This window comes from Suncus etruscus, chromosome 9 (assembly GCF_024139225.1).
Source record: "Suncus etruscus isolate mSunEtr1 chromosome 9, mSunEtr1.pri.cur, whole genome shotgun sequence".
Taxonomy (NCBI): Eukaryota; Metazoa; Chordata; class Mammalia; order Eulipotyphla; family Soricidae; genus Suncus; species Suncus etruscus.
Window position 1 is genome coordinate 94,735,331 of NC_064856.1, and position 16,135 is coordinate 94,751,465.

Sequence of the window (16,135 nt, forward strand, 5' to 3'; positions counted from 1 at the left end):
CCAGCAAGGCTGGTGGCAACATGTCTGGAATGTCAGAGAAGAATTCTAACAAGCGTGATGTCCCTACCTCTAACAATACTACTCAGCCCTTGTTCACCGTATGACTTCAGGCTTTCTGCCAAGGATACAGACCAGGAATGTTTGCAGGCTGATCCAGGAATTGCTGGTGATTCTGCCCGTACTAAGGGTTGAGAACTCTGGGTTACTGGGGGTGTGGAACTGGTCGAAGTGGAATTGAATGCTGGTTGAGCTTTCTTCCCATCCCATGGCTAATTCTCTGAGTTGCTCTGGGTTCCTTCAGGCTCCTTTCATCATTTTGGGTCAATGCTTATTTCTTAAATCTTTTTCTGTTCTAACATCACTCATTCCTCCACATCCTCTGCATCCATCTGGAGACCCTGGCACCATGCTGGGTTGGTTGATTCTGTCACTTTAAAGAATTTAGAGGAGCATATGGTGTTACTCCCTGGGACCGAGACCCCGTGCGTCCCACTTTTTTGCATTTCCCTATCCTGGGATAAGAGAGAAACAAGGGGCTGGCTTCTGCCAAGTCTGTGTTCTGAATGAAGATGGATACGAGGTCGCAGAAGATACCCAGGCTGACTGCCAGGGGGCGCTCCTCCACTGGCATGGTTACTGGTGCAGCTGGTGCCACATGGCGATCTGCCTCCGTGGGTTCTTGAGCATCTCCTCCCAGTGGCTGCGTTCGGAGCCCGAGGTGTGCAGACCCAGGCTGCAGCTGCCCAGGGAGCAGCTCTGCCCTGACTCTTCCTGGCTCAGCACTTCCAGCTCCACACTGGAAGCCCGTAGCAGGTCGTCTGGCAGCTCGAACATGATCATCTCGTTCCACACGGGGTTGATCTTGTGCTTGGCCCGTTTTGTCTGCTTCTTCTTCAGCTTCTGAGCTTGGTGCTTTAAGGTGACCTTGACAGAGACATCTGGAGAGGGGTGTAGGAGAGAGAGAAAAGAGTGAGGGTAAGGGAAAGGAAGAGAGAGAGAGAGAAGTAGGGAGGGAGGAAGAGAGGGAGGGAGGGAGAGAGAGAATGAGAGAGGGAGGAAAAGAGAGGGAGGAAGAGAGACAGCAGAGAGAGAGAGAGAGAGAGAGAGAGAGAGAGAGAGAGAGAGAGAGAGAGAGAGAGAGAGAGAGAGAGAGAGAGAGAGTTAGGCACCAAGCTTCCTTTGGGAACTGGAGACAATTTATTCAAGATTGGGGGTTCCCTCCTATTGCCCTTCTTCTGGGAGAAATGCATTCATTCATTCAATACTAAAGATCTACCCCCCTAGACACTGACCTACACATGGGAAACACAAAATAAATTCCTGCCTCATAGAACTTAAGACTCAAGTGTAGGAAATGACAAAAGCACAGCCTCTGAAGTCAATCTCTGATGGGTTCCTGCTAGAATAACCCTTGGTGTGAGTCCTTCTTAATGCCTTCAAGTCCCACATCCAACCAGGACACCGGCTCAGGGATGCTGCCACTTGATCTTCAGTTGATCAAAACGAAACTGCCCTCATCTTTGCTTCAAAGGTTTTCTCTGTTCTTAGCATGACAGGCCTCTGGCTGTGGGGCTGACTTTTCTCCCGCTCAAAAGCTCCAACTTCCTTTGGGAGGGTAAGAACAGAATGCCAAGGACCCCTGGTGAGTTGAGCACTGAGAGCTGTGCCCAACACTCCTCTCCCCTCATCCTTCTCCCCCAGAAAATCCACCAACATAACATCACAGGACTCGGGATCTCCAGATGTTATCTAGAGTCAAGGCATGCAGCCAGTGTTCCAATCATTGCTTCTCTGGGGCGATGACTCTCATTGGCCACTGGACTTGGTAGGATATTACATGAAAGATATGTAAGTGATAAATGCTGGAACAAATAAGAACCATCCCGATGGAACTGATGGAGCTGTCCTGATAGGAACCACTTAAAATGGTTGCACAAGCAACTGTCCAGAGGGAAGACCAAAACCCCTGAATTCTGAACTTTGATTCCGGAATCAGTGCAGGAAAAACTCCTGATTCTCTTTGCCCAAGATATTTTGATCCAAAACTTTGAAAGCAGTGGCAATTTACTTTTTGCATTCCATTAGAAGAAATAACTCCCTCCCTCCCTTATTCCTTTCCTTTCTCTTTCCTTCCCACTATACTATCTGTCTGGCTCAACAATCTGTTTCTTTTTCTTCTGCTTGGTGCCCAAAGCTCCGTCCTGCTTTTAGACCACTCACAACTGGTACATTTTTGCTATGACAAATATGTCCTCCACTTTGGGGTGGGGTATCCAGAAGGGAAAGCTGAGCCTTCCAGAACATGGAAGAGAGGCCTATTTGGGTATATGGGACACAGATGCTTTCTCTCCTCAGCCCAGACACCCACATACCTTCTGGTATCATTCACACTTAGCTGGTGTGGGGCGGTGGTGGAATGGCAAAGGCTGAGAGGAAAGAAGCTGGTGTGGCACAGAGCATGGCGGGAGATGAGATAGGAGGAGGCACAAACCATGGCTTCCCTGACCCCAAGGCTGGAGAGGACAATCCAGACTGGGTGCAAGGCCAGTCAATTTCCTCAAAAATGAGGAATGTCTGAGACCAGAAATATAGCATGGAGGTAGGGTGACTGCCCTGCATGCAGAAGGACAGTGGTTCGAGTCCCGGCATCCCATATGGTCTCCTGTGCCTGCCAAGGGTGATTTCTGAGTGTAGATCCAGGAATAATCCCTGAGTGCTGCCGGGTGTGACCCAAAAACAAAAACAAAAAAAAATGAGGCTTGTCAACAATTGCCACTTTGACAATGCCTCAGCTTCACTACTAATCTATGACTCTCTGCAGACACCCATCTGACCAAAACTCCAGGTATGCCGATATTTGGGCTAATATCACCAGGACTTTTTTTGGAGTGAGTGTGGGACACCCTCCCCCTGCCTTCTTGTACTTCCAGAAGGCCTGGCAGCCAAAACCATGCCCCACAAAAGCCACAGTATCAGCAATAGTGCATGGAATTCCTGACCCACAACTCCAAAATGTTTAATACTGTCATCCCAATAGAAACATATCAATTTAGATGCTAATGTGTATCTGAAGCCACTTAATGTTCAGAAACAAAAGTAGTAACAGAGTGATCAACTAGCATCAGGAGCTTAGTAAACCTGATTATCACTTAATGACTTCCTTGCAAGATACAACAAACAATTTTCACACTTTTTCTTGTTGCTATACATTTTTATTCCTTTATTCTTTCTTTTCTTTTTTTTTAATAATTTCATTCCCACTTACCTGGAAATAAATGTATTAGGATCAAATATGCCAACTATGTGATACATGGTCTTTTAATAAAGATATATATATAATATATATTTAAAAAGAATGAGGTTAGTCAACTTCATGACAACTAGAAACTCTTTGCAAGGCCATTGGCTTAAGGACCCAAGGTTCAGGCTGATTCTATTCCAGGTCTATCTCTCAGACACCAAGAGCCCTATGGATGGGACTGGCCAGTAAAAAATGAAGGAGGCTTAAATTAATGTATTGATCTGGGGAAGCCATACCTCATTAGTGTTTATGCCTAGTTCTGTGCTTAAGAGTTGTTCTCAGAAGTGCTCAGGGGACTATGAGTGGTGAGGACCAAACCTGTGCCTCTTGGATGCAAAGCAAGTATTTCAGCACAGTAAACTATCTCCCGGCACCCACCTTTTTAATTTTTTTTTTAAAGCTTTGTTCCACACTCAGTGGCAGAGGACTTCTCCTAGCCATGCTTGAGGAACCAAGCAGGCAAATGCTCTACCACTGAACCACGTTCCCTGGTCTGGGAAGACTGTACAGCAGGTGGGTAACTTGCCTTTCATATGGCTGTAGTGAGTTTAATCCTCGGGACCCCATTTGAATCCCTGAGCCCCACGTTGAATGATCCTTGAGGGCACAACTAGGAGTAAGCTCTAAACACTGCCAAGTATAGCTTCCAAACAAACAAAAATATTTTGAAGATACTGAACCATCTTTGGAACCCCTGAAGGTATCTTTGAGGAAGTGAGTGTCTTTCAAACTGGTTTGTGAGTTGCAGGTAGTTGAGTAGATGCCTCCAAAGCAGTCACATAGCTCCCCTGTACCCAACTCATGCATGTTCTTCTACATAGATCTAGGTCAAGGTTTTTCTCCTCTTTACTCACCCTTTCCTAGGAGCTCCTTGGACTGGTTGGCGTGAAGGTTCTTGGCTTTAATCAACACGACCAGCAGGCGATTGGCAGCTGGGAGGTAGCTGATGGACAGCAAGACCTCTCCGGTTCCTGTAGATGGTTCCTGTGATACACAACACATAAGGGACGCAGGAGAGAAGTTACACTTGGGGAGTATTCTGGCCCAATAACTTAGCAGAGCCAAGGGTGGGTTATACTAGTTTTGTTCCCTCCCCTTCCCAGACACCCTCCAAACCCATCAAGGTTATTTTCTTTCCATCTTCACAGAAGGCAGAGAATTCTATCTGCTATGGACTGCATAAGAATTGGTGTCCTGGTGCCAGAGTGACAGCAAAGCAAGTAGGATGTTTTCCTTGCACACAGATTCGATCCCAGCATCCCATTTGGTCCCCTAAGCCTACCAGGAGTCATATCTGAACACAGAGCCAAAACTAACCTCTGAATTATGCCCAATGTGGTCAAAAAAGAAAAGAAAAAGAAAAAAAGAATCTGCATCCTTTCCTTCTTCACTGTCTCTTGCCCTAGACTGAAAGGCAGCTCTGTGGATGTTTAGGGCTCTAGGGAACACAGTCTAAGAACCACTACACCGACAGCTCGTATTTCCAGGGCAGCATGAAATTGTCATTCATCATTCACCACTCTAATTACAAAGAGAGTCCCAGCTCTAAAAGGCTGACAGTTAGGCATGGGATGGCAAGGGCTGGACTGGTTAACAGAGATCAAAGCTGGCTCAGAAAGGCAGGAACTGCCCAGCACAGACATATGTGCTGAGCAGGATATATGGTGACTTCCCAGACTAGAGGCAGCATGTAGAGAGATGGAGAAGGAGCCCAGATGCTGCTCTCTATGTCTGTGCCCAAGCCAGTGGTCTTCCTCGTCAAGCTGGGCATGAAAAGTGATTTGACCACAAGGCACTTGATATTTCCTCCTTTGGTCATACGCAGTGACTGTTTATGAGTACTATAGGATCTGTGAGCCCAGAATAGATCCTAGCATGAACATAATATATGTGTTACATGAGTCAATAGATGGTGGTGGGGGATGATCCCAGCTCCACAGTGTATTACTCTATTATTCTCAGACAAAGAAGTCTTCTTCCTCCCTCCACTCCCTTCCTTCTTTTTCCCCCTTCCTCCTTCCCTCTCTCTCTCCCTTCCTTTCTTCCTTCTTTTGCCCTCCCTCTTTCCCTCTTTCTTCCCTCCTTCTGTCTCTCCCTCCCTCCTTTGTTCCCTCCCTCCCTCTTTCCATTCCTTCCTTCCCTCTCTCTCTCTCTCTCCCTCTCCCTCTCCTTATTTTTCCTTCTTTCCTTCTGACTCAGACCTGATTGTGCTCAGGCTATGCTAAGGATGCTTGAGGGTGCTAACCCAGGGATCTAACACAGGTCAGCCATATGCAAGGCAAGTGCTTTCTCACTTTACTATCTCTCCAATTATTTGAGTTATTTTTTAATTGTATATTTGTATTCCTTTGCAAATATAAATATACATTTTATTTGGTTTGTTTTTCTGGGAGGGCCACACCCAGCGATGCTCTGAAGTTACTCCTGGCTCTGCACTCAAGGATTATTTCTGGCATTGCTCAAGGAACCATAAGGATACTTACTGAGAATCGATCCCAGGCTGGCTGTGTGCAAGGCAAATGCGCTACCTACTGTATTATCTCTCTAACTCCCAAATAGACAATTTGATGCCAGATTTCAAATCCAGGAACTTATCCGTTTGAGAGGGTCCCTCCTGGTCAGTCTTAATCAAGTTACGTCTAAGTTGGGGGATTTGGGGTATGTCAGCTCATTCTTCTAAACCTCTTTATCTTTATTTGTATGGACAATAGGAATAACAATAGGGCCACCTGATGTGGACAAGTTGTTTTTCTCTGATGTGAACATGAAAGGACATTAACACTTAACTACTTAGGGTACTGTTTGCTTCCCTCCCTGCTACTAAGGGTGATGAAATGGTCTTCCTTGATCATGACCCTTAGCTCTCCAAGAAACCCAGTAACTGCCCTTGTGAGGAGTGGAAAAGGTCAGTGCTTATGGGGTGTGGGGTGGGGTGGGGGGTTGAGAGCCAATCTAGGCTTTAAAGGTATAGAGGGTCACACCTTTCATCTAGAACTTTTTTCATATCACCCCAACTTTCCAATTAGCCCCATCCTAGGATGAGATGGAGCTGATGAGAACTTGAACAATGACAAGAATATGGCAATGACATGTCACTTCCAGACAAGGACATTTTCATCAGGTGTCTGCACTGTGTAAACATCACAGACCATGTAAATGTGCACAAATATGCCTAGACCAAAGGTGACAGAGTCACTGGGCATGTGGGGTGGGGTGGGACACTGCTGTGTATCAACAGATCCACACAGCCATGGACCTCATAGCATGGACCCGCTCTGTACAATTCACTTTCTATGCTGAGAGGCCATAACTTCCCCAGAGCCAGCCCTGGCACTCAATGGATGCTGGAGAGAAGAAAGATGGTTACTGAACTCTGAACCCAAGAGTCTGTGGTGAGCAAAAATCTTCATGCCCAAGGCTGCCCTTGCCTTAGATGGGAAACAGATTGACAGAGCCTGGATCGGATATGCCCGGGTGCATTACCTATGTCTTTGTCCTTCCCGGACAGTCACTCTATAAACTCTTCCACTATAAAACCACTGATGCCCAGGAACATGCCCAGTACCTCAAAGGCACAGTAACACTGGGATGGATAAAGCTTTCTGAGTCCCAGAGCTGGCCTAGGTTCTAGAGGGTGAGCAGTTTGGCAATCATGGCTCTTCTGAGTTCAGAGGAGAAGCACCTGGCCCATCAGGCCATAAAAGACTCCATAGTTTAAAGTTCCAAGGATCTCCCAAAGCATCTACTCTGCTGCTCCAGCACTAAAGTATATTACTATCTCCCTGGCCCCCAGGTGGGCTGCCAAAAGCACCTGCTGACAAAAAACACCTTCTTCCTTTCTCCTTCCTCTCCCTCCCTCCATCTCTCTTGGGCTCTCCATGACTCATTCCAGCTGTCCTTGGAATGGGGCACTCTGTGGGCCCTGCTGACGCACATGCCACTTTGGGCTGTTTTCGGGTGAGAACTAGGATGCAGCCAGCACCTCTGTTAACCCTTGCTGGCTGGTAGAGGAGAAACAGCAAGGGGTTTCAGCAAACCAAGGCTCTGTCGGCCTCTTTCTTTTTCATTTATTTATTTTTGTTGTTTGTTTTGTTTTGGAGGCACACCTGGTGTGCTAAGGGATTATTCCTGGTTCTGTAATTATAAATCACTCTTGGCAGGCTTGGGGTACCATATGGGATGCTGGGGGATCAAACCCAAGTCTATCCAGGGTCGGCAGCATGCAAGGCAAACATCCTACTGCTGTGATATCACTCCAGCCCCTGCCTGCCTCTTTAAACAGGCCATGAGCTACCTGGGCTCAGAGATTCCCAGGCCTGACCTTGGGATGCTCTCCAGCCCCATGTCTCCAACAGGGCCTTTTTAAGCTGAGTCCTAACTCCAAGATCACTCAAACCAGCAGAAAACAAGTCCACGTGGGTGTGAGCCTACTTCTGATGATGTAATATGAATGGGAGGGTAGTCATATCTCAGCCTCTAGCACAGAGCGGACACCTGGGTTCTCTGGTCCAGGGGTGGAGATGCAGTGGGGCTTGAAATTCCTCTCAGAAAGAACTGGATGCACCCACAGGACTGGTGCCAAAGCCTCTGTGGTGATAACATTTGTGCCCCAAGCTATCATCAGTTTCCTGAGCATGAAACGAGAGAAGCTGGTGTGTGTGTGTGTGTGTGTGTGTGTGTGTGTGTGTGTGTGTGTGTGTGTGTGTAGATTAAAGGGAACACACAGCAGAACCCCACACCTCAGGCCATGTTCTCCAGGTCCACCTAACAGATCTAGCTTCTGTGATTGTGAAAATGGGTGGGGGAGGGTCATATCATTCAGCCACACTGGGGTATAGTGGGTGTGAGTGAGAATCTAGGTGTGGTTTACACAGGCAAATGTTGGGTGGAAAATGCTGGAACTGAGCCTCACTTCAGCTTTTTATTACTGGCAGGTGAAGGGGAGCTTCTGTAAAGGGTCAGGTGCACAGACATGTTCTTCCATTGTGTGGATTCCCCAGAGTCCAGGTGAGGTGAGAGACTGGCAATCCACAAGATTCCTTTAGGCACCATGAAGACAGGCCCTTTGGGATCCTGGCCAGGTCTGTGCTCCCCTTACTGCCCTCTGGCATTCCCAACTCCTTGCTGTCCTGGCCAATGGTGAATGAAGATGTGTTTGTTCCCCAGAAAACCCCTGTGGCTCTAGGCTCTGAGACAAGTCTCCCCAGCAGCACAGGGCCCAGAACGTCACCAGAGTTGATTTTCACAGGGGACCTGGGCTCATCCTCCTTGTCCATCAGAGCTCAGCCAATACTATCCAATGTTCTAGAACTTTCCTCCACTGCACTTGAGCTCTACCATGCCCAGATGTCAGATGTCGGACAGGTTTTCATTGCTATCTGAATAGTTCTAGAACATTTTGATTTGGTCTGATTTGATAGATTAAATTTGGTCTGATTGATGGAGGTAATCCTCCAACTCCACTCCTCCCCATATCAATGATTGGAGCTTTCCCAGACCCAAATCAGACCAACTAGCAATAGTCTACTCTGGACAGGAAAAAATAGTCCACTTTTACTTATCAGGGGAAACTTCCATCTTCATTTTACCCTTTTCAGTGAATCCCTCTGGGGGTTCATTTGGATTCATCTCCTCTGTGGTGCAAAGTAGGTGAATTTATTTATTAATTGTGAGGCATTGGTTGAATCTATATCTATATCTGTACTCAAAGCTTAGTCCTGGCTCTGTGCTCAGGGGTCAGTCTTGGCAATGCTGGGAGGACCAGATGCAATGCAAGGAAGGACTCTAAGGTGTTTGCTCTCTCTCTCTCTCTCTCTCTCTCTCTCTCTCTCTCTCTCTCTCTCTCTCTCTCTCTCTCTCTCTCTGTCTCTCTCTGTCTCTCTGTCTCTCTCTGTCTCTCTGTCTCTCTCTCTCTCTCTCACACACACACACACACATTCTGGGAAGACTTTATTTTTTGGGGGGAGTCACACCTGGCAGTGCTCAGGGATTACTCCTGCTTTATGCTCAGAAATCGCTCCTGGCGGGCTCAGGGATGCCGGGATTCGAACCACTGTCCTTCTGCATGAAAGGCAAATGCCTTACCTCATGCTATCTCTCCAGCCCCTCTGGGAAGACTTTTAAGGCTTGTTCATATACACACATGCTGGGAAGGTCTCTAAGGTTTATACACACATGTGTACACACTTATACATACCCAGGCTGGGAAGGCCTCTAAGGCTTGCACACACACACACACACACACACACACACACACACACACACACACACACACACACACACACACACACACACACACACACACACAATCGGGTGTAAAAGATTTCTCAGGCTAATTCCAGGAGCTCAGTCTTGCCATCTTACACCCATCCTGGAGAGGCCCCCTACTACCTTTCCCGAAGTCTTCAGCTCGCCCCATTGTGGGGTGCGTAGGGGCACGGAGGCCCCGTCCAGGCCCAGGCGCAGCTCCCCGACCACACTGTGTCGGGAGAAGCGGTCACAGGTGCGCAGGGTCAGCGTCAGGATTGCTGAGGGCAGATCCTCCTCAGCCAGGGGGAGCACCAGGCCTTCCTCCCACACGGTGCGCAGCTGCCGCTTCTTTAGTCCTGTCTGGGCCTCCACAGAGCCTGTCCTGTTGGTCACACTGCCCTGAACATAGCAGTCACAGCCGCCCTCATGGTCACTGGTCACAGCTGTAGCCACAAAGAAAGAGAGGTTTAAGGGGTGGTGTCAGGGACTCGGTTGGGAGAGGCTGGGCCAGATTGGATCATGGTCATACCCTAAGTTTGCTGGTTCCCTGTGGCTGAACACCCTGGCTTGGGGGATGCTTCACAGTGGAATTTTCCCCATTAATTTGCCACTGTGATAACTTTGGGATAGGTTTTTCAGCAATTACTAGAGAATTGGTTGCTGAAGTTTCCCAGGGTGAGTAGATGAGTTTCTGAGGCCCACAGTTTTATAGAAAGAGGCCTTCACTGAGCTTCTAGAAACATGAGGGTAGGCCTGTATCTTAGACAAGTCATTTAATGTTGTTAGAACTCACTTTTCTAATGTGTAAAATGGGGCCATTGTGACAATAGCAAAGTCTTAGCTTTGCTTACGGATAGCAAAGGAACAATCAGGGAGTTTGCCCTTGGAGAGACTCTCTATGGAAACATTCTAGACCATGCAGACCACTCTCTGTGTCCAGCACAAAGCCATTTCATAAACACCAGAGGTAGAGAAGGCTTGTTATTAACCAAAACCTATTTATTTTAGCCTGAACACCTATTAGACTACATTTCCCAGAATTCTCTGTCGTTGAGTCATGTGATCAAGTTCCAGCCAATGGGATGTGAGAAGTGTTAACTATCCCTGAGCCCATCAAGGCTTTGAATGGAATTTCTGTATCTTTTCTCTGTTCTTCCTTCTTCTTCCATTTGTAACTTCAGATACCAAAAAAACTTAACTATAATTAAGTTTACTTGTTATACTTTCCCCAGAGGGGGGGAAATATATATATAGAAGCCTGTAGAAGTGAAATCAGAGATGTACCTTCCAGGCGAGTGACAAACAGTTCTGCCTTCTGCTGGTCATAGTCCAGGCAGTACTGGAGTTTGGGGGCCTGGTTCCAGCTGGCAGCCTTCTCTGGATTCCAGGTCTCCATGACACAGACATCCTCCACCACACCTGTTAGGAGAGGGAAGGCCAACCCTAAGTCCTTCTGGACCTGCTTTCAGGATCATGCTGTTCTGTTCCTTTGCCATGTATGCAGATCCTTAGACTTTATTACAGTGACCACCCCAGGGTCATGTTTACATCTCATGGGACTATCCCAACTCAGTGAGCTCTGTTGTCCTTAACCTTGGACAAGTGACCTGAATTTTCTGAACCTTACTGACTTTAGTGTTCTAATGGGAATGAGGAGAGCTGCCCTGGATGAAATAAAGAGCGCCCTAAACCCAAACTGTTGTGGGCTTTCAGGATGAAGAGCTGCCTCTGCCCAGGATGGGGCAGGATACTCAGGAAAATCCTCCACAACTCGTATCCGACCCTGTCTCTCACACTGAATTCAGTTCCAGCTCCCGAGAGTTCATAGCTAGAGATTAATGTCAGGATGAGTCAGGAAATGCTAGGAGCAAGGTCAGGGTAAGTGAGCTTGACTTTGTATTTGTTCAATAAATGCTTTAAAAAAAAATGAATGATTTCGGGGTGGAGTGTAGTACAGCAGTAGGGCGCTTGCCTTGCATGCTGCTGACCCAGGACAAACCTCGGTTTGATCCCCGGTGTCCCATATGGTCCCCCGAACCAGGAGTAATTTCTGAGCACAGAGCCAGGAGTAACCCCTAAGCATCACTAGGTTTGACCTCCCCACAAAAAAAATGAATGAATTCATGGCCTTACCTCAAATCAGAAGTTCCTAAAACCCCCAAATACTGTTCATTCTGCCTCTCACTTGGGCAGGAAACAAACTGGAAGGATCTCATTAGCCACAATCCAGCAGTGAAAGGATTCAACAGCTGCCTCAGACGCCAATAGATGCAAATTGAAATCCAAACAAATTTTGTTTTAAAAAAAATAACCGAGGGCAAAAATAGAAAGGCTTCCTTAATTTTCAAAATGATTCATGACTATGTTTCTGCAAGTAGTGAAATCTCCCTACTGCATCCAAGCAAGGAGCAGACGATTCAGGATGTGAGTGATATGGGAAGTGACATGCTCTCAGGACCAGGTGACCTCCAAGGACACCACAAGGACAAATGTGGAAGGGGCCAGTCTGACATACACAACCCTCAGCCCCTCAGCTCTCTATCATCAAATTCAAAACCACACCAAGTTGGCAGCAGATGGGAATGCAGACACAGTTCAGCTTCCAGAAAGGAAACCTGAGGGCAGGGTAGATAGCTCAGAAGGCTGGAAAATATGTGTGGCATTCTAAAAAAGTCGGATTTGATTCCCAGAACTTGTAGAGTTACTTGAGCACCTCAGGAAAAGGTCCCTGAGCACTAAGAAAGGAGTAGTGCCTGAGTACCATCAGGTGTGTCACCTTCTGCCCCACAACAAGAAAAGTAAATGAGGTTTTACATGACATTACTATGATCAGGGAAAAACAAATCAAAACAACAATGAGATATCACCTCACATAGGTGAAAATAGCCTATATCAAAATAACAAAAAGCACCAAGTGTTGGTGGGTGAGAAAGAAGCCCTCATTCACTTTTGGTGGGAATGAAAACTGGTTTTTTCTCTATGGAAAATAGTACAAAGACTTCTCAAGGATTTCAGAACTCAATAGTTGCCCATAATTCTATTCCTGGACATATATCCAAGAACACAACAGAATTCATTAGAAAAGGTATTTGCATTACTATGTTCACTGCAGTTCTATTTACAATAGCCAAGATCTGGAAACAACCCAAGCTGTCCACAGGTGCATGGATAGACACTGTGGTCTAACGACACAATGGCATACTACTCAGCTCTCAGAAAAGATGAAGTCTTGGGGGTTAGGAATGATAATACAGTAGAAGGCTGCTTGCCTTGCAGGTGGCCAAATTCACATGGTGCCCCTGAGATCACTAGAAGTGATCCCTAAGTGAAGAGTCAGGAGTAGTCCGTGAGAACCTCTTACTCAAAAAAAAAAAACAACAACAGATGAAGTCTTGCAATTCACTATCACTTGGAAGGAATCAGAGAAGATCATGCTAAGCAAAGTGAGTCAAAAGGAGAAAGACAAGCACCAAGATTTCATTCCTGTACGGGAGAGCAACCAAAGGCTCACAATCCCTAAAGCTTAGACAATAGAATAATGATTATCAAACAGTAGGAGAAATTGAAGGGAAGGTTGTTTGAATTTGGTGGAGACATAGTGGCATTTTGGTGGTGCTGTGGTATGGTAACATTATAGTCTTAAAATAAATAGAATTTGGTGCTGAGGCAATAGAACAGTAGGTAGAACCTTTGCCTTGCAAGCGGTAGACCGGGTGTGATCCCCAGCATCCCATATGGTCCCCGAGCCTGCTAGGAGTAATTTCTGAGGGTAAAGCCAGGAATAACCACTGAAAACCAAATATGGCCCCCAAAACAAATATAAATGTCATATTTGTATTTGTAACATATGTATTCTTGTAAACCAATGATACTTCAAGAGGTCATAGAGATAGCGCAAAGGGTGGTGTTTGCTTTGCACATAGCAACCTGAGTTCAATCCTTGGCGCTCTGTATTACTCTAGGAGTAATCTCAGAATGCAAAAACAAGAGAAAAAATTAGCATCACTATATGTGGTTCCCCAAACCAAAAATAATAATAAAATCTAATATATATGTATAATCTAATATATATGTATAATCTAATATATATGTATATGTGTGTATATATACATACATATATACATACATATATGTATATATATAGAGAGAGAGAAGAGAGAGAGAGAGAGAGAGAGAGAGAGAGAGAGAGAGAGAGAGAGAGAGAGAGAGAGAGAGAGAGAGAGAGAGAGAAATGGGGCTTTGAATGCCACAAGGTGCTGGTGAAGATATACATGGGAATGGCCCTGATCTCAGCTCCTGGGAACATGCCCTTCCTCTCACCCCCATCCTTACTGCTGAACCAATCAACTTTGAACAGATTTCTGTAGCCTCTGAGGTAATGCCTCCTGGGACTAGGAAAGGAATGAGGAAGCCTGAGAAGGAGAGAAGGAATTACTGGGTTTTAGAGACTTCATAATTCTAGTCTGGAATTTGCTCTCCTACTTGTCTTGGTGGAGGGTCCAATCCTGGTTTTCTTTGGGTGTTGAGAAATTGGGGGCATCTTAAGGAACTCTTTGGGTCTGCAACATGTAGCCTGCATTTCATGATTATAATAATTCCTACAGGAATCCTCATGCAAATTGTTATCTGTCCGCCACCTTTTTTTTGGGGGGGCCCACACCCGGCGGTGCTCAGGGGTTACTCCTGGCTGTCTGCTCAGAAATAGCTCCTGGCAGGCACGGGGGACCATATGGGATACCGGGATTCGAACCAACCATCTTAGGTCCTGGATTGGCTGCTTGCAAGGCAAACACCACTGTGTTATCTCTCCGGGCCCTGTCCTCCACTTTAAACTCTTAAATATCCAATGGACCTATTTGAAATCTATTATCTATATCAGTATTTTTCAACCTTTTTGTGCAAAGCACACTTTTCATGGAAAAAAATCACGAGGCACACCACCATTAGAAAATGTTAAAATTTGGGGCCGGGGAGATAGCATGGAAGTAGGGAGTTTGCCTTTCATGCAGAAGGTCATTGGTTCGAATCCCGGCATCCCATATGGTTCCCTGAGTCTGCCAGGAGCTATTTCTGAGCATGGAGCCAGGAGTAACCCCTGAGCGCTGTCGGGTGTGACCCCCCCAAAAAAGAAAAGAAAATTTTAAAATTTTCAACTCTATTTCTATATTGATTATATATAAAGTAATTCTATTAAATAGAAATCAAATAAACACAAAGGAATTATTTTATAGTTACTTTATTGTGAAATAATAAATGATGATAATGATTTGGTCTATTTGTGAACCAAAGCCGCATGTTACAGATGAAATTGGAATTTTTTCCACAGCACACCAGACAATATCTTACAACACACTAGTGTGCTGCAGCATAGTTGAAAAACTCTTATCTATATATCTATTTATTGATATATCAATATCTCTATCAATGTATCTTGAGGGATCTCCTAAGATATGCTCAGGTGACCTGGAGTTCATTCTAATGACACTTGGCCAACCAGGCCAGACCCTGTAGTACTTAGTGTACTAGGGGCCACCAAGGCCTGTTCCAGCAGTGTTCAGGGATCCATGCAGTGCTAGGGAATAAACTGAGGTTGTCTACATACAAGGCAAATACCTTAACCTCTGTACTATCTCCCTGGCCTATGTCCAGAATTTTCAACCTGACTCTATGCTCCTCTCTAATTACACACACATCTTGAAGGAATGTCCCGTTCCCCATGGATAGGTCCTTTGGATAAGTGAGGCGCCATGTGAGCAGTAATAAAGGCCACATGCCATGCCCCATGCCTGCCTTCTTGCCCAGTATCAGATGTCATGCACATTGAGGTCCCGCCTCTACCATTCCCCCAATGGGAAAGTGAGGATAGGAGGTCCCTACCGTTCTGAGGAAGAATGAACAGCTCCTCTGTGACCTGCCTCTTAAGACGACTGTCACAAGGGGCTGGGGGACTGGTGGGTGCTGCAGGCTCCTCTGTGGTCCGCAGTGCATAGTCTGCATAGTTGATCACTTCTGGGGCAGTCACGGCTGGTCTGGGACCATAGACATCCGGGAACTGGAGGAGGGTACGGGGTTGCACAGGCTCGGTGGACTTTTTCACATTGAACTGCAAATATAAATCACATAGATTAGTCCCTATGAGGACCATGCAGGGCAAAGCCTTTGACTGAACGATCCCGTTCACCAAGGCAGCTTTGGTTATCTCCCAAATCCATTAGAACCCACACCATATGGGGTGTGCAAGACTTACTGAGAGTTGGTTTTGTTTATACATCCAAAGCATCATCCAAGGCACCAAGGCAGGGGGCTGGCAGGACAGGGAGTGGACAGCGATAACTTTACTCTAGAAACAAAAGTCTGGGGTCCACGCAAGAGATGCACAGACAGAAACTGAAGAATGAGACTTTCAATGATGCCACCCCTGCCCCCAGCATCTCACATGGAGGCAACTCATCTGGCCTCACACTGTGTCCTTCTCACTATCCAGAATCTTTTCAGAGTAAATATCCAGGGCTTTGGAGCTGGTTTCATTATGGAGTTTGTGTGGCCACCTCGGTGGTGATGGTGGTGGGACTATAGGGCCATACC

The 16,135-nt window shown here is 46.3% G+C and overlaps 1 protein-coding gene across 1 annotated transcript in view; it reads right to left on the minus strand.

The window, feature by feature from the left end:
* Nucleotides 1-343: 343 nt before the first annotated feature.
* The window catches only part of SYT13 (synaptotagmin 13), a 39,391-nt gene continuing 23,599 nt past the window's right edge, over nucleotides 344-16,135 (minus strand). The window contains exons 2-6 of the mRNA XM_049779697.1: nucleotides 15,428-15,653; nucleotides 10,835-10,969; nucleotides 9,692-9,993; nucleotides 4,156-4,285; nucleotides 344-938 (exon numbers count right to left, since the gene is read on the minus strand). Coding sequence (XP_049635654.1) covers nucleotides 634-938; nucleotides 4,156-4,285; nucleotides 9,692-9,993; nucleotides 10,835-10,969; nucleotides 15,428-15,653 — 1,098 coding nt within the window. The 3' untranslated portion in view covers nucleotides 344-633. The remainder of the gene's footprint in view (nucleotides 939-4,155; nucleotides 4,286-9,691; nucleotides 9,994-10,834; nucleotides 10,970-15,427; nucleotides 15,654-16,135) is intronic.